Raw genomic sequence first — 22,500 nt, forward strand, 5'->3', positions numbered from 1 at the left:
AAACTGTTATATAGAGGGGAGGCTGTTATATGGAGGGGAGCACTGATTCATTCCCAGCTCATGGCCTCCCTCTGTTGGTTGTGTGTTGGCACTGCAAGCCACCTATTGCATAAATATTATTTGATACTACACTGGCCAGAATCCACCAATCCAAAACCATTTTTTTTTTTCACAACTCACTTTCTCTATACAGAAGTGCATTTCTTTTCAAATATATGTTGCCTAAAAGTTAATGTCGTTATATTCATCAACTGAGTTGTTCAGGTAAATAATTTAAATTGTAAGTTAATATTTAAATATTTAATTCAAATATTAAACCAGCTAGAATAAGACAAAATCCTCTAGTTTAGCCAATCACTAAAAATTGGTCAGGACAGAGGTAAACTGTCTAGTGCTTGTCTAATGTTTACAGCGGGACTTGATCAAAGCAGCCGGTACAGGGAATCAGTCTCCCCAGCAGAGGGCGTGAGAGAGTGGAAGGGCAGCCTAAGCCTCTTCCTGGCCATGCCTCCCCTTCCTGCTTTACTAATTGAAAAGGTGACCGAGGTGAGTTCCCACATTACCAGCCCCTCCATCCACTTTTCAGAGCCTCAGAGTGGGCAGAATTAAGAGGGGTATCAATCCTCCACCAACAGGAGCTTGGAGGGAACCTTATGAATGAGAAGCAGGGGGTGGGACCTATCTAGTGAAGCTCTGCCCCCCCAAATAAGTTAAAAAAAAACAAAAACCATGAGGGGGTTATTTTCTTAATCTGTGTGGCTTTTTAAAGTATATGGTATAATTAACAAAGTGAAAAAAATTACTTTAGGTTTATATTTAATATTTAAGTAAAGGATATCATTTTTTTGACTGAAGTGCAGAAATTAATGGAAAATAAATAGAATTCATTCACAATCAGTATGTGTGCTCTCACCTTACATAACAATAAGAGCTAATACAGCCCCATCACTGATACTATTGGTTTACACTCTAAATGTATATTTACCAACACTATAAATCTTCACAAAATGATCCAAACCAGATTTAGTGTTGGTCAAATTGACACAATCTCCATTACATAAAAATAACTTGGTTCAAAGACTATATCTCGCATACAAATTATATTAAAATTCAGAACTCCCAGGGACATTTTGCAAACATATCTGATATACTAGACTATGGTAAATATAACTACATACATAAATATAAAGTTAATAAATTTATAAATAAGTGGTACATATAAATTTTCTTCATTTATCTAGACTAAGCAGTTTCATTTGTAACTAAATACTGAATTAACATGATAAATAATTGTTGATAATGTTCTGCAATTGAAGGGTTTTATAAATGCTGTTTTACAATATTGTCTTGGGGGGTCTGAACTACATGTAACCAGTGTAACTGAAACAGGATAATTGTTTTAATAGTCAGTGATGCACACAAGCAGCTCACTAAGGGCTTTAAGCCATATTAGGTTACACACACACACACACACACACACACACACACACACACGAGTGTGCTGTGTATAATTACAGTAAGCGGATGTGTCTGGATTGTCTCTAAGTTCTCTGTCACCTGCTGTCACTGACTGAAGTGGACAACACAAACATGTCTGTGTGTGTGTGTGTGTGTTACCCTGACTGTAGTGGCCTTCAGAGATAGGTAGACTTCTTGCTGCCATAGTGCTGCCCTGCTTCGAATACAAAAGTGGTGTTTCCTCCTCCTCATCAAATCCGCTGCCAAACAGACTTCTGCAAACACACACATCCGCACACTCAGCACATTACTACAACAGCAAACCAACCACAAACCACTAAATCAAAATCACTTCTAAACACAAGCATACATGCGCACGCACACACACACACACACACACACACACACACACACACATACATGCGTGTACGGGAGCATACATGCTGGCATTGGGCCGAACCCTGCTAGGGTCTTGCATAGAAATGATGAAGTAGGTCTTTTGTTTGGGGAAGTTGGCCAGCAGCTCAATGTCGCACACCAGGTCCATCACGTAGTCATGACCCTCAAGCTCCACCCACTGTCCTGGCTCCTTCATCATCACTGACCAGCCACGCCTACTCTCTAAGGACACGCCTCTGCATGGACAACAATGTCGCCCTTCTGCGTTAAGAGGAAAAATTTGGTGCAATTCACAGGAACACACTAAGAGCACTAACCTGTGCTGGAGAATGTCACATGCAAGGTCTTCACCAGTGGTCCAGGAATGGACAGGACACAGGAAAGACACTCCTACTCACACACACACACACACACACACACACACACATTTTTGTGCATCGCTTTTACAGAAATATGTTTCTAATCTAATGCATTTCATACTTTACATGCAGACATCCACACATTCCTGTTTAATTAAGGGAAAGAGACATGAAAAAAGGGATAACAGTACATAACAGCTGAAAAGAAACAGAATCTTATCAGTGCTTGCTTTCAAGTCCCTTCCCATCCTACACATATATGCACAAGCGTACATGTACACACACACACACACACACACACACACACACGTGCGAGCGCGCACGCTATCAGATATCAGTTCATTTAAATTAATGCAACCAGGCAAAGATGGTGAGAAAAAATGACCAGATGAGGTAAGAGGAGCTCAAAATATCAAGAAATTAAAAAAAAGAAGTGACAGAGAGAAAAGGAAAGAGAGAGAGAGAGAGAGAGAGAGAGAGAGAGAGAGAGAGAGAGAGAGAGAGGGGGTGGGATGGGGAAAGAATGGAAAGAGAAGAGAGACAGAGGAAAGAGATATAGGGGAATGAAAAGATAACAGATTAACTAGTTCAGAAGCAAGGAGAGGAGTGGTAAATGGTGCCAATCCCGAGGTCCATCTCACAGACTTGATTTCACTCATTAAATGGTAAGTAGGTTTCCATTCCATGGTGTCATGAGTTAGAGCAAGTCCATTCCAGACCAATGATGTCATGGTGATGTCATAACTTGCCCCCCTTCTCGGGTAGGTGGCCATGTGTTTGGGTATGTGTGTGGCCTCCTTCTACATTAAACACGTGGTAAAACGAGCTGTCGAGCTGCTTGGGCAAAGGTCGGTGCAGCTCAGCAACACCCCCCCCTGGGGGCATACCGTCAGAGCAGTGCACCTGAAGAACCATGCGGGCTCTTTTGCGGATTGCGGTCCACTCCAGCAGGGTCAGCGGGTAGGTGCGTGCAGCCTCTGGGCCCAGGGGTGCCTTCTGTGCCGCCTGGAGCAGCTTGAGCTGACACAGCGCTTTGAAGCCATTCAGGGCATAGTCTGACACGAACCTATGGAAGCACAGGAGGAGCTGGATGGGGGTGGAGGGGGCAGAGTCAGCCCAGATTCAAATACTGACAAGAAAGCTAAGGGTTACAGCCTCCTTTCTACAGTTCCAAATGGCTATATGGTCCATCAATGAAGAGACCCTGGTCTGACCAAGTTAGAGGACCCTGGTGCTCCCTGGAGCAAGACATGTTGCTGGTAATACCAAAGTCATGGGTTCAGTTCCTACAGAACACACATACTGTGTCACTGACAAAAATGTTAGCTGCTCTGGAAAAGAATGTCTGTAAATGTAATGATCTCTGACCTATATTGATGTACTATTGAACAAGAGCTTTGCTCTCTTTTCTCCGGTAGTTCAAAGTGCATGAGAACTCTATGAGTGTACATAGGTGAATGTGACAGATTGCTGTCTTACTTCAGTAGGTATTTCTCCATTTTCTCACTTGGAGCAAAGGAACTCAAACAAGCTGCCATCAGCAACCAGCCTCTCTCTGCGTTGCGCTTGTTTTCATTCCGCCACACTTGGTTGGCTACCTGAGCCAAAATCTCATCCCTGATTGGCAGTGTGGCCAGGCCCCGCTGGATGATGTAATTGCCAAATAGGTTCTCCTGAGCACCATTCAGGTTCGGGTCCCCCATGAAACGCAAGATCTATAAACGTTAATTAGCCCATGAGACAGTTACATTTTCAATGAATACACAAAACCCAAACATGCAGTAATAATGAGGGGATTGGGAGTAATATGGTTTTACCAGTAAAAAGATATCCCGGGCATCCTGTTTGAGGTCGTCCTCCAGACGGGTCAGAGATGTTTGTAGAGGTGTGGTAAGCATCCCAAATTGCAGTTCCTATATGCACATCACTGATATAAGTTTTGCACAAATGAGTGAGTCCTCATTATGTATGTGCGAGTTTATGTCTGTATGTTCTAGTCTTTTTTTCCCTGTGCTTCTGAACACATTGACACTGAGTGGTCACTTTATTAGGTATATACCTAATAAAGTATATTCAACCATTTCACTGTGAGTTATACTGTGTATGACTATGTATGTGACAAATAATCCAAACTTGAACTTGAACCTATCCTATATATGTGCCAAGTATGCCAAGTATCACGACTGTGTTCTGAAGTCAGCTGACTCTACTGAAGTCCTGTACCGTGTGTGTTCTGCCGGCCTTTCATGAATTATCTTGTTGTGATCAAAGGACAGGCAATAGGTGGAAAGCTATTAATATGCATTTATATGATGCATGCACTAGCAAATGCTGTTTAAGCAATTGCTCATGACTACTGCATTAGCTGATAGATGTGCATTTATACATACCTATACAAAACACATGTGGTGTGTGTGGGTGTGTGTATCTGTACTTTTACATGCATAGGTGTCCTTACCCTGAAGTTTGAGCGAATGTATTTGGTCATTAGATAGTTGTTGATATCAAGAGGAAGAGTGAGTTGAGGATCAACTTGTATTCTTGGTGCCTCGACTAGAGCCATGCAGTCTGAATGCACCTCCTTACCAGCTACAAACACACACACACACACACACACACCCACACCCACACACACACACACACACACACGCACGCGCACACACACACACACACACACACACACACACACACGGACATACATTTGCTTTCAGTATATCCAGACACACTGCCAATATTGTAAAAGAATACGGAAGCACTTACTGCTTTTGCATTTACTAAATTACTACTGTACAGCAATGCCAAAAAAGTCTAATGGCGACTATGGGTTTGAACTTACAAATGCGTGTGGGATACTTAATCAAATATGTACACATAACACTGAATAAAAAATGCCATGTCTACAATACAGTTTCTGGGCTGACCTAGTTAGTCACAAATTTATGTAAGGTGAAAGCTCACTGAATACTTTGAATTAGCATCACTGTCAACAGCTAGGTGGCATCGGCTGCTAAACCAAGTCCTTTGAAACTTCTTGAAATTAGACATATTAGAGAGATAATATGATCTCTCTAATATGTTATTAGCATTATTAGTATTAACCTTATTAGTATTAATGTAGCATTAGTTACATAGAGATCAAAACAACCATGTCAATAGAGACCTTAAAGTCCATTACTCCTATCCAACAGCAGGACTAATATCACTAATGTCCTCCTCAAAGTTGTCCACTTGCTTAGTACATTCATTGGCCACATACTTTCTTAAACAAATACCACCTGAACTAATCGATTCTCTAATTTCTGAACTGAAATGGTGACTTTTCAGCATACACCAAGGTTAGTTTTGGTGTCCCACAAGGGTCTGTTTTTGGTCTCTGCTTTTTTTTCTTTATATATGCTACCTCTGTATTAAATTATTTTAAAACACTGTGTTTGCATTGCTATGGGGATGACACTGTTTCAGCCAAACCAGATGACAAATATCATCTTAATATTACTGAGGAATGTGTAAAAACAGTAGAAGTTGAAAAACCTTCTCTCACTTGATCTTGACAACACAGAATTGCTCTTATTAGGCCCTCAGGCAACCAACAATAATCATTCTGATTATGTAATAAAACGTGACAATCTCCCAGTTACACCTCGTTTAACAGTCTAGGTGTAATTATGGATTCCAGTTTCTCATTTGAAACTCATGCAAATAATATTTCTAGGACAGCCTTTTTCCACCTCAGGAACGTTGGAAAAATTAGAAGTGTACCATAAACACATGCTGCAGAAAAGCTATTTCATGCATTTATCACTTCCAGACCGAATTACTGTAATGCCTTATTATCTGGTTGTACCACAAACAAACTCCTGTTAGTTAAAAATGCAACAACCAGGGTTCTTACTTAAACTATATAGTTTAACCATATTGCTCCGATCTTAGCCACACTGTACTGGCTCCCAGTAAAATGCTGTGTAAAATGCTTCTAATGCCTGGTCTATTATGATCTGGTATATCTTGTTATATCAAAAGGAGCAGGCTCTTTTTAAGGACATAGAATAAGGAAATGTACTTCAGGGGCCAGAGCCTCGTCCTTTAACGCGCCCAAGATACGGAATTACCTTCTTGTCAATGGTCGTCACTCAGACACAGCTGCAATAGTCTCAAATTTCAGGCTAGGCTGAAAACCTATTTGTTAGGCATTGAGGTAAAGGTGAGGTACATTGAGGTAAAGTTTTAGATCTGGGGGTTCATGGCCGTTGAGAGTAATGAATGTTGTGATGCTGTCAGTTCATTTCTTTTTTGTCACTCAAGTATGTTGGCATGGAGCAGCTGAGGCCTCATGTTCCATGGAACCCTCATATCTTGTGTTACTTTCTGGCTCTGTCCTTTAAGTTGTGATGCCACGGCTAGATCTACCAGAATCCACCCTTGCACATTATATACCCACTTTTTACAAACTTTAATATTTGACCATTCAAAGATTTTGGGGGATTTCTGTTTTTTCACAGACAGGTGATCACGGTGGCTTAAAAAGAAAATAATAAGAATAAATGTTTCCATTAGCCAGAAGCCTTTCTAGTAACATTAAGCATAACCCATAATGCAAGCCCAATAGGTGAACTATTGAAACTTCATCTCAAGCCTACTCATCATTCCTGCTTGGAAGAATATGTGGTACTAATAATTTTATATTTTCATTCCTTATATTTTCATATATTACATTTTATTTGTGTTCATAGTTAATCTGTGTTAAGTGTAATGGAAGGGCCATGCTTTGGCTGTGTGTGTTAAAAGGCAGCCTGCTCCAGCTTTTGCAAGAGAGTACATCCTGTTATAGAACATAGGTTAGGGTCTCGGTGTAAATAAGTGAAGTAACCAAGATTGTCCAGAGTCTTACTTAGAGAACATGGGTAAGGGTCCTGGTATAACTAAGTGAATGAACCAAGCTGGGCTGGAGTTTTACACAGAGAATGGGGATTAGGGTCTCAGCGTAAAAAAGTGAAGTAACCTACGTGGTTTTAGACCATCAGAAAGAATAGTAAAAATCATAATAAAGCTCAGCAGATGGTTAAGTCTGAAATTGAAGCTTAGGCCACTGCTGTAATGATGGCATTTTCTTTCCCTGCACCTCCTCCATATGAACCATCTGCCTCAGATACACCACCACCTACTCCATCTGTGCCTGCGCTCAAGACATCAAAACCACCAAAGGCAGAAGTCAAAGCTGCACCACCAGATGGTGATGAAGAGGAAGCCATGCCCCAAGAGTAGAAAAGAGAGGCACAGCCACCAGGTCTCAGACACATTTACATTTATCCAGAGCAACTTACAAAAGTGCTTTGGCATTTACTCATAGAATATATCCAAGTACAGTATAGTAGGTTAGAATTAAACATACCAATGAACTAGAATACTGTAGAATACAGGGATCAATGCTGATACCTAGAAGTGCAAAAATACATAAGGTCTATCTTAAACAATGATAAGTGCTATAAACAATAAGTGCTAGAGTTTGTTAAAAAGCATAAATAATGCCCTACAATAAGTATTAAATTAGTCAGTCAATAAGGGAGCAGTGTCAGTTGTCCTTTAAATATTCTGCAAATAGATGGGTCTTCAGTCTGCGTTTGAAGACTGCAAGGGACTCTGCTGTCCGGACAGCAAGTGGGAGTTCATTCCATCATCTTGGAGCCAGGACAGAAAATAGTCTCGATGCTTGTCGGCCATGAGACCTGAAGCAAGGTATTTCAAGCCGAGCTGTACTTGAGGTTCGAAGTACTCGAGGTACAGATCGGGCTTTGACCATTGACCTTGTGTATGAAGGGGCTGGTCCATTTTTGGCTTTGTAGGCAAGCATCAAGGTTTTAAATCTGATGCGTGCAGCTACAGGGAGCCAATGAAGGGAGCACAGCAGTGGAGTAACATGTATGAACTTCGGAAGATTGAAGACCAGTCGTGCTGCTGCATTCTGGACAAGTTGTAGAGGTTTGATGGCTCTTAGAGGAAGACCAGCAAGTAGCAAGTTGTAGTAGTCTAGTTTTCAGATCACAAGAGACTGCACAAGCACCTGGGTAGCTTCCTGCGAAAGAAAGGGTCAACTCCTTCGTATGTTACAAAGACACAGAACCCTTCATAACACTTTCAAGCTCCTCTCCTGCCTTTCCTGAGGGTCAGAGAGGGCAAGGAAGCAGTTACATATCTCCATCTTCCATCCTCAGAACTGAACACGACAGGTAGCTGGTAACTCATGTGTCATTTGAGATCAGCTTCCTTAGTCACTACCGACTGGGGAAAGGTCAATCCTATATGTCTAAGAGTCAAAGAACCTGTAGACGAATTTGTGGATAGGCCTCAGCAAGCAGTCTGTGATCATGCTGGTGTGGATCAAAATGCATTAAAATGCATCTCGCATTAGATAATCAAGTCAACAGATAATCAAGCCAAAGATTCTTGCATTGGTTGGGAGGATAAACCATCTAAGAAACATATCACACATACTAAGCATGCAGAAAAACAGCTGAGAGACAGAGAGAATAAGACTCAGCAAAAGAGAGAGGATACGACTCAGCAAAAGCTCCACTGTACACAACTCTCTTTCTATCAAAGTGGCCATAGAGAGAATCAAACGGGCAGAGGAGAATGAGGAATTGATGGCAGGAGAGGCATATGAATAATGGAGAATGACAAAAGTTGTGGTCACAGTCACTGGGCTAGAAATTCTCCAAAGCTTGCACAAGTGGACTACGCATCACACCAGTAGCCTTCATTCACCATTAGCAACTCCAGAAATGACCAAGAGTGGGATAAGGCAGGACAGAAGGTAAGACACTGTCTTAAATTTTTCTTTTCTTAGACACTGTTATGCATTTTTGCTTAAGTAATGTCTCATTATTTTCAGATTCTATTCTCACAGATGAAGTTTCAGGTTTGCCAGTCACTGAACAATGGTGTTTTATGGGCTATCAAACTGTATAATAGGACCTTAAAACGTACATTTCTCATTTTGAAAACATGCTCAATAATTGTGCTGAGATTTACTGGGTAATTTTGATATCTGGCTTGAATGCCCAGTCTACCCCAGCTGGCTTTTTTCCATAAATCGTGAGTGCCTCTCATCATGATTATGTTGACACATTATGGACCCATCTATTTACATTGAATTTGATTTTGAATTTGATTATTTTTTGAGCTGGGAATGCCATGCGTTTTTGTGTGGTACTTCTTTTCCCCCTTTGTCTACTAGATATTCAATTTGAATCAAAATGGTTTCTTGAACCAGACCCTGAATCTATTGTTCTTTCTAACATGTCTTATCATTCTTCTTATTGTGCATTTAAGATTTCACTTAGTGTAGAGCAGTTAGATTTATTTGGGGTTGCACATTTCTGTCCACATTTCAGTTGTTAAAACAGGTGACAGCTGGGCTGTGATGGGTCCCTGGTTTGAGAGTGTGTCTTGCGTGACTGACTGCAGATTCTCTTTATTAGAGTAGACACTGTGTGACATGCCCACTGTAAATCAGCCTGCATTGGTTCAGTATACAGCTTCTGATGTAGATGTGATAACACATCCTCTCTTATCTTCTGATATTTGTGGGGGTCAAATAAGTTTTATTTAGGTTGAAGCTGAAAGTGGAGCCTGCTGACTTTCTCATAAGTAAGATTTCAGCCTTCTGCGAGCTCAGTATCCTGAGGCAGAACAAATACGAGCTGACATTCTTAATTTATTAATCGAATGTTAGGTTGTGGCTCCTTGCGATTCCTCACCAGTGAATTCTCCACTCTTAGTGGTTGAGAAAACTAATGGTGCTTGGCATATGGTACAAGACCTATGAACTGTTAATTCTGTGGTACACCAGATAGCTCCTATAGTTCCAAATCAATCAGCTATTTTATCCATACCAAATGCTTTATGCTTTTTCTGTCATCTTGTTTTTTCTGCCAACACATTTTTTTTTAGCATACCAGTCCAAAACTATTTGCAATATTGGTTTGCATTTACCTTTAGGGTTAATGGTCTACACATGGACTGATATCCCACAAGTGTATACCAACTTACCCTGTTTGTTTTCTGTTGTGCTTCTGTTGAGTAACTAAGAGTCCTCTATTTTGTACCTCCATGTGATAGCACCATAATTCTTTATGTGGATGATTTATTGATCACCTCTGATTCCTGAGAGCCATGTAAAACACACATTGGCTCTGCTCAGTTTGCTCACTGAATGGCCGTAAGTGTTCACCTGAAAAGTTGCAACTTTGCCAAAGTTCAGTTAAATATTTAGGTCACATTATTTCAGGTCGATCTATTGATCAGTCACAAATCCACTCGATTCTCTCCCTGTCTAAACCCATTACCTAAGCACAAGTCATGACTCTATTAGTTATATTAGGCTACTGCATGGAATAAAGATTATGTATAGATCTCACAACCCATTTCTGACATTGCACACAAACACCAATTATCAATGAAAGACCATGTGACATGGACCCCTGTGACTGATGTATCCTTTGTACTTCTAAAAACCTCCTTGTGGTCTGCCCCATGTTCAGGTAGTCCTGATCCCACAAAGCCATTTTCTTTATGTTAACAAATCCAGTGGCTACATATCCAGTGGCTACATATTGACACAGTATCTTAGCGAGAAACATCTGGTTGAATGCTATTCCAAATGATTAGAACCTGTCATGAGAGGTCACCTGCAATGTGTTTGCGTTCTCTGCGCTGCTGTTTTAGCCTGTTGAGATTTAACTGCCATGCACCTGCATGTGGCGCATGCAGTGAGCTCTACACTGACCTCTGCATGAACAATCCATAAAATATATTACTCTCATTGGCTCATGTTACACTGCTGTAGTAATCAAAATGCTGCAACATTGATACCTCATGCGACTGAAGGCGTACTACATTATTGTGCTGGACAGTTACAAAACCCAGCAGTAAGCTGACTTACCTACCGGAATAAAAATTCAAACATCAACAATGCCACGTATGGTACCTGTAACTGCTTTCTTATTTCATTTTCTATTGCCATAATACTGGTGTACTAACATAGTCTTCTGTGGCATAAGTTCAAGATTGAACTTAGTGTTGGAAAGCGAGTTAGTTATTAGTTAGTTCTGAGTTAGCTATGAGGGACTCACCTGCTGTGGCTTGCAGTAGTCCTCCCAGTTCTGCAGGAATCACCAGCTTGGAGACATTCATCACCTCCCTGCTGGCTCGTTCCTACAGACATCACATCAAGGAGCTTATGCATGGAACCTACCCAGCAGCTAACACTGGTCCAAAGCATCTCTTTTTACACATTGTTTTTATATGGTAATCCCTGGTTTATATGGTTTACTCTGTTAAAATATACACAAAACATTCCATGTTAATTTGGTGTGTGCAGTGTGCAGTGTCTTCTGAGCAAGCCACGTGTCAACTACTTCTTTTCATATAATACAAACTATCTTAGGAACCTCTACATATTATTCTAAATGGATACCGACAAACTGCAACTAAATAAACGTGGAAATAATCTTTACTGCCATTTAGAATAAGTGACAGATAATACTGCTTACTGCTTCTAATCTTCTCCTCTCCTCCTCTGCCTTCCTTGCTATGAGAAAGTTATCCTGAAAAACACAAAAACAAAGCGTTCACTTTACAGCTTGAACTGTACTTTATGAGTGACTTCATGAGCACCAGTCCAGTTTAACACACCTAGAGCACATTTCATTAGACTCGGCACTGAGTTATAGGTCCTTATTTTGGATTTCTTTTCAGATGTTGTAATTAGAGAACTGGTTTTAGATTAAATATATAATAAACTTATTAACAATACTGATTTCTGCAACAATAAGAGTAGATAAGCTAGAGAAGTATCACACTAGCAGACAACGTACCCTGATGTAGTGTTTGCAGCTGACAATGATCCAGACAAGGGAGCGGAACCTAATTAGGTTTACACGCTTTTGAATAAACCGTTTCCTGAATGCCAGCAGAGAGAATTTAAGAATTTACAATGAAAATTAAAGTTCATGTCCACATAGTAAACACACCAGAGTTAAACAAACTTATATAGGATTTAATTTATTAGTATAGTGTGTTGTTATGAAGCATGTAGATAGGACACTAGATTTGGGGAAAAGTAATTAAAAAATACATATTTAATTGAACTCATTAAAGCCATGTGGAATGGAAGGTCAAGTTGTTTCTTGAAATTGTTGTGTGACACAGTATATGTTTAACTTTGTAGGAACTGTAATGCTGCACAGTTTAGGACGTTCCTGATTTTCAGTGGATTTCAGTGCCTAAGTTAGAAATGTATACTTTAGAATACAGAATAAAATTAAATAACCATACATTTTGGAAATTAAACAGGAAAATGCTTCACCTGGCTGAAACTACAACTAACAAAACCATCAGTGATATGAGAATTGATATGGTTATACAGTGACATCATTTGTGGGACTGTTGGTGCTCATGGAAGTTATGGTTTACCTGGCGAGATAGCCTCGGCAGCGGGCCTGAAATTTAATCATGTCCGTGCGGAGCTTGGTGAAGTTTTTACGGACAAAATACATGCGCGTGTATTGCTGTAATGTCAGTGCTGCCAAGTGCCTCACACGGTCATTCTTACTCTCCAGCAACTGGTAGACGTCCTCCTTTAGAAAAAGCTTAGAAGGAAACATCATTAGTTAACATTTTATTAATACTCTTTCATGACAAATTTTACTGCAAATTATACACATAGCATTGTAAGTATAGAAAATGTTTTGAATGTATAACAAATATAACAGTTCATAACAAATGTTAAAAAAAAAAACATTGGAAGCTTTTAACTCATACTTGACTTGCTGTACTGAAATGTATTAACGCAATGGTTCCCAAAGTGGGGGTGCACCCCCTAGGGAATCATGGACTTATTGCAGGAGAGGGGTGCAGCAAGGCAAAGACGTATAAGTGTGTGTCAGAGTGGGGTATAGGGGGCTCGGAAATGTTCTTATCTACAAAAGGGGGGCGGGGCTCTGCAGAAAAGTTTGGGAACCACTGTATTAATATATTGATATATTTGTATAAAATACTGGTATAAATGTCTCAAATCAGATTTGGATCTCAGGCAGGCACTCACTTTGGACACACCCACTTGAAAATCTCCTGGTCTCATTGGACAGAGCTTCGTTAACATAAGCACACAGTTATCTCCATCTGGAGGTGGGGCTTTCTTAAGTCCTAGCAGTGCTTTATACCTAAGAGAAAATTCAGTGAAATTCAGTGAAATTCAGCAAAGAGGTTACTACATAATAGTACAGCATACTTCATGTAAATGTGTCAAACTGTGACCACTTTAGCTCTCTCTTTTTTTTTTACCTGTTTAAAAATTTATGGAAAGGCATTCTGATTGGATAGCCTTCTTTTCTAATGCGGATGGTATCCATGATTCCAGAATATCGGAGCTGAGTTGTCACCAGCTCTAGATCAAATACATCTGGTTCCTGAGGTAAGTGCAATGTGTTAATACCACCAAACCATGATAATGGACTTTATTAGAGGTCAGCGGTTAATACAAAAACATTCAACTGTTCCAGAATTCAAGAACACTGCTCTAGAATTTGAACGGGGTCTCTTCTCAAAAGTGTCTCTTTTATTACTTAAATGCATAAGCTTGTTCATCATGCGTCTTTAAGATATTCTTTGTAGAAGCATGCCCAACAAACAATGGCCAAACGAGTCCTTTAAACTGTAAACTCTCTCCATTAGAATATGGACTAGGAGTGTCTTTTCCCATCATTGTAGAACAGCACAACCATTTTGTGTATAGATTAACCAACAAGAAAAGACAGTAGACCACAACAGTAGGAAAATACATGTTGCAATTTTACTCTGAAATACAGCAGTGAGACTCCCATGAGGCTGTCATCAGCTATGTGTTTCATTCATGAAGCTCAAAGTAATGCAGACCTCAAGGCAATACCTGAGGAGTTCTCAGAGGTCAAGGTCCAACTGCATTGCTAAGCAACATTAGATGAGCAGTCTTTTGGTCTCATTGCTGTCACTGAGCACGTGTTCCACTCAAAAAAACTACCCCTCAGTTATGACAGGCTGTTCCCTCACCATAGGATTCCACATAGGCTTGACTAAAGGAGGGATTTGTGCATTGAGTAAATGATGTGCTGTAAATACCTTACTATGGTTTGGCTTTATGCAGCGCACGAAGAATGGGTTGCACCTAGAAGAGATAAGGAACAGCACATGTCGTATGCTCTGATTTCCCATGATGCAAAGTGCAATGTAGCAGATGCAAAAGAACACTTCAAAGTGAGCTTTGTTACTTTATTAACATTAATGAGCATTATTTATGATTTATTAACACTGAAAGGTATAGTTTGTGAGCATTAACTAATGCCAAAGATAATATCAATTAATGAAAACTTTTTACATTTTAACAATTAACATGCAAGTATTGATATTGTTAAGTGAAATATACATAATTTTCTGGTGTATCAGGGTATGTGCACAAGTGTGTTTGTGTGTGTGAGTGTGACATCGTTATGTTGTCCTGGAGTTCCTGTAGAGACTGCGTGTGTGTGTGTGTGTGTGTGTGTGTGTGTGTGTGTGTGTGTGTGTGTGTGAGACCTCTCTATCTTGTCTAGGAGTTCCTGTAGAGACTGCTGGAACTTGGCAGCTACAGTGGAAGGCTGGTAGCGCCGAGTCACTGTGTTACTCCTTCCTGCTGCCCCTTTCTGCTGACTCAGCATTTCAGCATGCTTTATAAAGAGGTTGGAAACTATCTGTGCACATAAATACACACACACACACACACACACACACACACACACACACACACACACACACACACACACACACACACACACACACACAGAGCAACAAATATCCTTTTATTATATTTGATAAAGTGGTAGAGAACATAGGACTATCCATGAGGAATATCGCTGATCCTTTATCCTCATTGTCGTGTTCAGACTGTCACCGAAGGTCTGTTAGGGCTGTTAGACTATTAGGATAGGCTCAGGTCACATGGTTAGGGACAGAAACTGATTCATTCAGGGGAGCTCAGATCACATCACTTACCTGTGGCTCATAAATTGATTCACCTGTGACCCATAAAATGAGAAAGAATATGAAGATTTTAGCATGTTCCTTTTCTCCCTCCATGTGACTAGAGTTTCTCTTCCCAGCGACTATGCCTTAAATATTGTTTAGCCTCTATTAATTAAAAGATCAAAAGAAAAGAAAACTCAATAGATTACCCAAGTTCAGAAATAAATGGCTGGCCCAAGCTTGGTGACTGAGGATATAGGCTATCGGGGCAGGGAAGATAAAGTGGACTACAGATAAGCATCTCTGTGGCTTCCCAGGCTAATTCACATGCACTTAAGGTAGAACTGGCATTCACGCCTCTGCATCATGTAGGGACATCGTTCAATTTATGATATGTTGCCATTGTGTTGGCCTACATATTAAGTCTTGCTGGAGAATGTTGGCCGAGTCATATCAGGTAGGCTAGGTAGGGACTGTAATAGGCCGCTGAGAGTATATTTGTAAAAGCTCGATTCTGTGTTCACTAGGCTTACTAGGCACGCTGGAGAGCACGGTACCCGAATCATTGAAAATCCACTTCTAGTAGATGAAGGCAGATTTGAAGAAAGCAGTCCATGACTTTTGGTAATGCAACCTTCAACATCAAATATCCATCACCAGTGCAACAACAGTATGGGGAGTAAACGTCCATTACCAGAAAACAGAATGGGCATCACACGATTTTCAGTGCGAATGTACCTCCTTTCATGGTCATCTCACTTCTGCTGATAATGGCCAAAAAACAAACAAACCCCAAACGATAACAAACAATCACCACAACCACACCAATCAGCCTCACCTGAATACTAACTCTACACATCTGTCACCCCCTAATTACTTCCCTATATAAACTCTATATACTTTATATAAACTAGATACACCTTGACTGTAAGACTATACTGAAGATATTTATTTCCAAATTACAGATGCCAATAATTTTCTATTTTTTTAATGTACATAGTGAATTACCATACACACAATACAGTATTGTTTTCCAATCCAGTCCTTGGGGACAGCTCAAATTTAGTTTTCTAACGTAGCCCAGTTGTTTAAATAGTTCTTAATAGCTTCTCTCAAGTGGAATACAAATATGGTCAATCTGGGGGGTACCCAAAAGGGTCCCTGGGAAACACTGCACAACATTATAAGTACATATGACAATTATAAGACCAAAAGCACAGCGCAAAATAACAGTAGTGATTTGACATTTACACTGTATTCCTTTAAGCACAAATGGCCACAACACTGGAGATTTTGCTATGTAAACGCACACTAAATGGAATTGCTAACTTCAGCACATATGCATACGTTATCACACTCACCCTGTTGTGGCTCTGAATAAACAGGTCCAGAACCTCTTGCCGAACTTGGTCATAATTCTTATCCAGGAACTTCTGGACCTAGGAAGCAATAGTTGAAGGCTATAAAGTGATGTAACTAATGTGGTGCATTATTTTGTCATCAGCATTGCTGCTTGTACCTGATACGTAACTTGGCCCGCGTAGTGCTTCACAGTAAACTCTGGCAGTGGCATTTTTGGCCTGGAGTACAAGGGGTTGTCGCCATGGTGATAGTGGCACTTCTGAAGAAACGTGTGGTCAGTGGCCTGGCATAAGCAAGGAACAGGATGAGCGACTGTGTTGCGTTACTAGGCAGGGTTACTGTGCTGGGTGACTGTGCTCCTGTAGCTGAGCAGGGCTAATAACACCAAGGTCATGGGTCCAATCTCCATGGGAGCATGCATATGGTGAAAATATACTGATAAAAGTGTAATTCACTCTTCATAAAGGTGTCTGTAAAATGCAACTACAGTGATGTTACTCTGGCTAGTCAGTTGAAATGGAATTCACCATGTTGAATTGGACCAGCCTTATAGGTGAATGCTATCAGTATAGAAGGTACCTGGGGAAAACAGCTCTGGTCATCAAGAATGCGAAGAATCCCATGAGGCTTTGCAGCAATAAGGTCTATGCATGACTGGTTGTCAGTGAAGGCCACTTCCTTCCAGCTGATTTGTTCTCGAATATATTCCTCCTACATTGGTGAGGTGTGTGTGTGTGTGTGTAAGAGATATTAACAGTTGGTTCTTTCTTAACCCTAGATGCACTTTCAATAGATATGTCAATTATATATGTCCACTGTGCAAAAACCAAGCTTTTGTATACTGATATGTTTTTTTTTTGTTGTGTGTGTGTGTGTGTGTGTGTGTGTGTGTGTGTGTGTGTGTGTGTGTGTGTGTGTGTGTGTGTGTTTGTGTGTGTGTCGGTGGGTGTGTTTGTAAGCTCACCTGTTCTTGTTTTAGGATGATTTTTGTGAAGAAGTACTGGATTGTTTCATTGGCATAGTTGATACAGAGCTGCTCAAAGCTATTAAATGTTAAATCCTGAAAAGGAAAAACGCAATAATTTGCCAAATACTCTGTGTGAGTGTTTGAATTTGCACGTGTGAGCTTTCATGTGTGAATGCTTTCACAGGCTTTCTTCAACTACCTCAAACCCATATATATCCAATATGGATATGGACAGTGCCTCATTCCTTGGGTAAACCCGACCATTGATCCGCTCCGTCAGCCAATGAAAAAGCAGAGAATAAAGGATCTTGGCAACAGCATCTCTGATTGGAGAAGAAAGAGGATCAGTGCAAATGCTGTTAAGTAATAGGAGTACTCATCATTATCAGGTTAACAGTAGTAACTAATGGTCATGGTAGCATGTGTGTGCATGTATGTATGCTTGTGTGTATGTGTGGGTGTAGATATGTGTGAGTGAGATAATTGTGTGTGTGTGTGTGTGTGTGTGTGTGTGTGTGGGTGTACCTGGCATCCACAGCACTCTCTACAGAAAGAGGAGTATATATCTTTTCTTTCATTGCCTCCTGTAAAGAAAGCATGTCAAAGAGAAAAATGACCACAGGCATGTCAATCACACTTCATAGAACCAGTTTGGTGGCCCTAAATTCTAATTTCTCACTATCTACATATCTTGCCTATTAGTTTCAGTGTGTAGTATGTGAATAATTCACAGCTGTTACTTAATATACTAAATACTGAATATGCTGAATACTGAATTGAATATTTCTTAGAATTAAGAACGAAATAATAAGCCTCGAGTTAAAGAGGTTAAAATACCTAATTATGGGCCAATAAAACGAAACAGAAAAAATCTAATAAAAACAGCAGTACAATGCCAGAAATACAAATTAAAACCAGAACAAGAAGTTCTTAGCAAACATTTTTGATTTACAGCTTAAGAAAGGAACGCTAAACCAAAAACTGGGGAACGGCCTGGATACACAAACAGACACACAAATACACACACACACACACACACACACACACACACACACACACACACACACACACACACACACAAATGCAGCATGTGGAACTGATACAGGGTTAGGTGATAGATGATCCAGACTGATTGAGATGTAAACTCAAACCTGTGCCCTCTGGATAGCAGAGCTTTATTTATTAAATGAGCAAGATGTTCAGCATGACACACACACATGCACACAATCAACCAAAGACACAAACTGACACAGGTATGCACACTGACACTCACACACACACACACACACACACACACACACACACACACACACACACACACACACACACACACACACACACACACACACACTCACACACACTCAAACACACACACTTGCACATACATCTACATACTGCCTTTCATAGTGCTGTGAAAGAAAGCAGACATTTGTGATTTTATACATGGTTCAAGGCCACATGACCCTATGTGACATTTGGTATGCTTTGTGATCATGGCTGATTCCACTGATTCCAATCTGTCACTGATAGCATGTTCCCAAATGTCTCCATGTCTTATCTGTCTTCTCTACTATAGGTCTGTGTGGTTTCCCAAATGGGTCTCATATGGGTAATATGATTTTAATGAAGTCCGACATTCGAAATCCGCAGACGTCTCGGTGAGATGTCATGATAACAGTTCCCGCTCGATTCACTGAAGGATACCCCAGATTGAATTACGGTGGTTCCAATAACACCAGGCTCAAAGTAATTGCGATTACTTACAGGAAGACTAAAGCTCAAGTGCATTTTCTAGAATTCCGTTGCTTTTCTTGAGATCTTGTGCCTTTCTTTCTTTCTGAGAGTTGCTTGGTTTGTCTGGAGTAGCCTGGAACATTTGCTTCGCACTTTAAAGGTGATGTCATTGCAGCTTTGTGCGCTCGTGTGTGCGTGCGTAGGTGTGTGTGTGCGCTAGTGTGTGCGCGTGTTTGCGTGTACCGTCATTTTGTAGGTGATAGCTTTCTGCAGGCCTTCGGGTGAGATCTGGAGCAATTCGGCTACCACACGGATCTCCTGGGCACTTACCACCCCTGCCGTCTCCTGTATCTCAGTCTGTTATGGGTACAATGATGAGAAAGAGAGCGGGAGAGGGAAAGAGAGAAAGAGGGAAGGAGTGGAGGAGGGAGAGAGGGAGAGAGGGAGAGAAACAGCTATACCCGTATCAAAAAAGCCTGTAAAAATCCTAGAAAATTATACAAAGATGTTAATGGCTCGTTAACATGCATGGTTCATATTCATATTTTATAGTATGTGTATGTGTCAAATGCAAAGTTAAAAGTATGTGAAAGAAGCCACATATGAATAGCTTTACTGTATAATAAAGGGGTCATAATCCCATAATATGTAATAGATGTATTATCATAAGCAGCATGTTTAAACTCATGATCATGAGTTTAATGGTCCTTTGGCATGAGTGGCTAGAGACATAGACAGGGTTCTCTGTGTGTGTGTGTGTGTGTGTGTGTGTGTGTGTGTGTGTGTGTGTGTGTGTGTGTGTGTGTGTGTGTGTGTGTGTGCGTGTATTAGTGTATAGTACCTCAAGTCTGTGGAAGAAGACATTGCCCAGGTGCAACACAGATGACAGCACTCTGAACATGCTGCTCTGGTCCTCCATGCTGAAGTGGAGAATATCCATGGCACTCTGTACCCGCCTGAAGTCCTCCCCATCATCCTTCCCCATGATTTGACAGTTACCACCCTGACACGTTGGTGATATGGAAATGACATATGGAGACATAAAACGCGGTGCTCACGAATCCCATGCACCCCGCTGATTCTAAGACTGTCAGTTCCCCATCCAGATCCACTCCCATCCCTGAAATACACTGACACACTTGATCAAGCTCACCTGAATTTTAACCATCTACACCTGTTCCTTGTATTTTCTCCGGTTCCCCACCCATTATATTTGCCTTCTTATACAGCTCTGTTCCCCTTCCTCTTTGTGAAGTATTGCCAATGTTATGCTGCATACTGAGCATTTTCGCTATTTGCCATCCTGTGTTCAGACCTGTGCTTACAAACTTCATCTTCAACTCTATCCTTGGATATCTCCCAGGCTCAGCCTTTTTGTTTTGACCCTGGATGGGAATGACCTTGTGAAAAGCCCCACGCACTGGAAACTGCCGGAAACACACAGTTTCTCTGAATCTTGCACAGCGCAATAGTAACCTGCTTGTTTTAAAAATAAGACCTCTTGCAACTGTATCCTACTGTGTCTTGGCTACTTGCTATCATTAAACTCGCCGTCGTACGTGCCAGAATGTCAGTTCTGTTATGGACAATGTTACAGGCTTAGCTGGTATAGACAGGATTGTATTCAAACAGCATCCATTGGCTCATTCTCAGGCATCGTTCTCTATTCTAAATGTTATAACGGAAACTGTCCCAGTCATTGTTTCATGGATCAGAAATGAATGAAGGAGGAATGAACAACACAGGACCCTGTTTCTAAAAATCATTTTAGTGTAAAGATCATCTTAAATGAGAGGAAAAGTGTTCAGTGTAATACTTGGTCTGCCATTTAAAGATGATCTTTGTTTCCGGATGCTTTTGGGAAACCCAGCCCAGAGCTGTACGTCACAGTGGGACATACCTGGTTCAGGTAGTAGTAGGTTTCAGCCTCCTGAAGGTATAAAGCTCTTCTCAGGTGAATGGGGAGTCCAGCCAACATCTCGTAAAAGATGTGGTAGTTCCTCTCATTTTTGGCCTACACACACACACACACACACACACACACACACACACACACACACACACACACACACCCATCATGATATGAGCTTTTTTCATGTACAGTCTAATGATTTATGTTCCCCCAGTAAATTCTACCCTTTAAATGGAAGAACAAAGAAGATGTATGTTTACATCACACACCTGATAAACAATCCTGGACTTCTCTAGGAGATACTGTGAGGTTATGGCACCACTTATTACTCCCCTTTAATGAGGCAACAACAAAAATAACATGTAACGTGTTCAGTAACATGTAAGAGGCATTGCTACAAACACACACACACACACACACACACACACACACACACACACACACATACATACACATAAACAACCCCCCCCGCACCACACACACACACACACACACACACACGCATGCACGCACACACATGCATGTATATGCACACAAAAACATACATACATACACATACACACACACACACACACAAACAACCCCCCCCGCACCACACACACACACACACACACACACTGTATTACTTAACTGTGGCCTAGCTATCCTACTTTCACAAAGGGTCATGTGCAGATCCAGTTTCACTGTACAATCCCTATCACTTCCATTTTTAACAGTCATGCCAGTTTGAGAATGCTCATTTATATTACATCTTTATATCACGCTGTCAGAATTTATACAAGGTGCTATGTAGCTTCACTTTGTATATCAGCAAAGGTCCTTTGCAGTTCCTTTATAAATTAGTTCCATGCACTTATCATCTTAGACTTCAGAATGTAAGGATTGTTGAGAGAACCAAGATTAATCACTCACTCTTCCAGAAAGATCTCCACAAACTTCCCAAAGCGACTTGAGTTGTCATTTCGTACTGTTTTGGCATTCCCAAATGATTCCAGCAACGGAGTCGCTTCCAGGATCTGGGAAATTCACCCATTCCAATTACTCCCAACTTCCGGGATTAGTACCCTTTCCACCCAAATGCTCAATGTTTAAACATTTCAAATCTTACCTCAATCTGCATGGATGGAAGCATTAGAGAAACAATGTAAAGTGTAAAACTCTCTTTGATCACAACAACACAGACATTTACATAAGCATCCATTGTTGCAAAAGAAGTATCAAATATTCTACCGTCAAATATTCTAAGCAAATAGTCCATCAGCATTGACCTAAAG

At 40.7% G+C, this 22,500-nt stretch overlaps 1 protein-coding gene across 1 annotated transcript in view; it reads right to left on the reverse strand.

Annotated features, from left to right (window-relative positions):
- myo15ab (myosin XVAb) overlaps positions 1 to 22,500 on the reverse strand; it is a 44,952-nt gene that overhangs the window by 20,249 nt on the left and 2,203 nt on the right. The window contains exons 6-31 of the mRNA XM_081701600.1: positions 22,139 to 22,242; positions 21,496 to 21,559; positions 21,215 to 21,328; positions 20,156 to 20,317; positions 19,558 to 19,671; positions 18,106 to 18,164; positions 17,780 to 17,903; positions 17,578 to 17,673; positions 17,193 to 17,324; positions 16,771 to 16,896; positions 16,613 to 16,690; positions 14,826 to 14,980; positions 14,373 to 14,418; positions 13,560 to 13,684; positions 13,321 to 13,438; positions 12,690 to 12,865; positions 12,092 to 12,176; positions 11,768 to 11,821; positions 11,348 to 11,429; positions 4,675 to 4,805; positions 4,034 to 4,129; positions 3,696 to 3,931; positions 3,104 to 3,282; positions 2,175 to 2,247; positions 1,899 to 2,093; positions 1,618 to 1,733 (exon numbers count right to left, since the gene is read on the reverse strand). Of these exons, the coding sequence (XP_081557726.1) occupies positions 1,618 to 1,733; positions 1,899 to 2,093; positions 2,175 to 2,247; positions 3,104 to 3,282; positions 3,696 to 3,931; positions 4,034 to 4,129; positions 4,675 to 4,805; positions 11,348 to 11,429; positions 11,768 to 11,821; positions 12,092 to 12,176; positions 12,690 to 12,865; positions 13,321 to 13,438; positions 13,560 to 13,684; positions 14,373 to 14,418; positions 14,826 to 14,980; positions 16,613 to 16,690; positions 16,771 to 16,896; positions 17,193 to 17,324; positions 17,578 to 17,673; positions 17,780 to 17,903; positions 18,106 to 18,164; positions 19,558 to 19,671; positions 20,156 to 20,317; positions 21,215 to 21,328; positions 21,496 to 21,559; positions 22,139 to 22,242 (3,040 nt within the window). The remainder of the gene's footprint in view (positions 1 to 1,617; positions 1,734 to 1,898; positions 2,094 to 2,174; positions 2,248 to 3,103; positions 3,283 to 3,695; positions 3,932 to 4,033; positions 4,130 to 4,674; positions 4,806 to 11,347; positions 11,430 to 11,767; positions 11,822 to 12,091; positions 12,177 to 12,689; positions 12,866 to 13,320; positions 13,439 to 13,559; positions 13,685 to 14,372; positions 14,419 to 14,825; positions 14,981 to 16,612; positions 16,691 to 16,770; positions 16,897 to 17,192; positions 17,325 to 17,577; positions 17,674 to 17,779; positions 17,904 to 18,105; positions 18,165 to 19,557; positions 19,672 to 20,155; positions 20,318 to 21,214; positions 21,329 to 21,495; positions 21,560 to 22,138; positions 22,243 to 22,500) is intronic.

Source organism: Electrophorus electricus, chromosome 18 (assembly GCF_041902795.1).
Source record: "Electrophorus electricus isolate QZ-2024a chromosome 18, ASM4190279v1, whole genome shotgun sequence".
Taxonomy (NCBI): Eukaryota; Metazoa; Chordata; class Actinopteri; order Gymnotiformes; family Gymnotidae; genus Electrophorus; species Electrophorus electricus.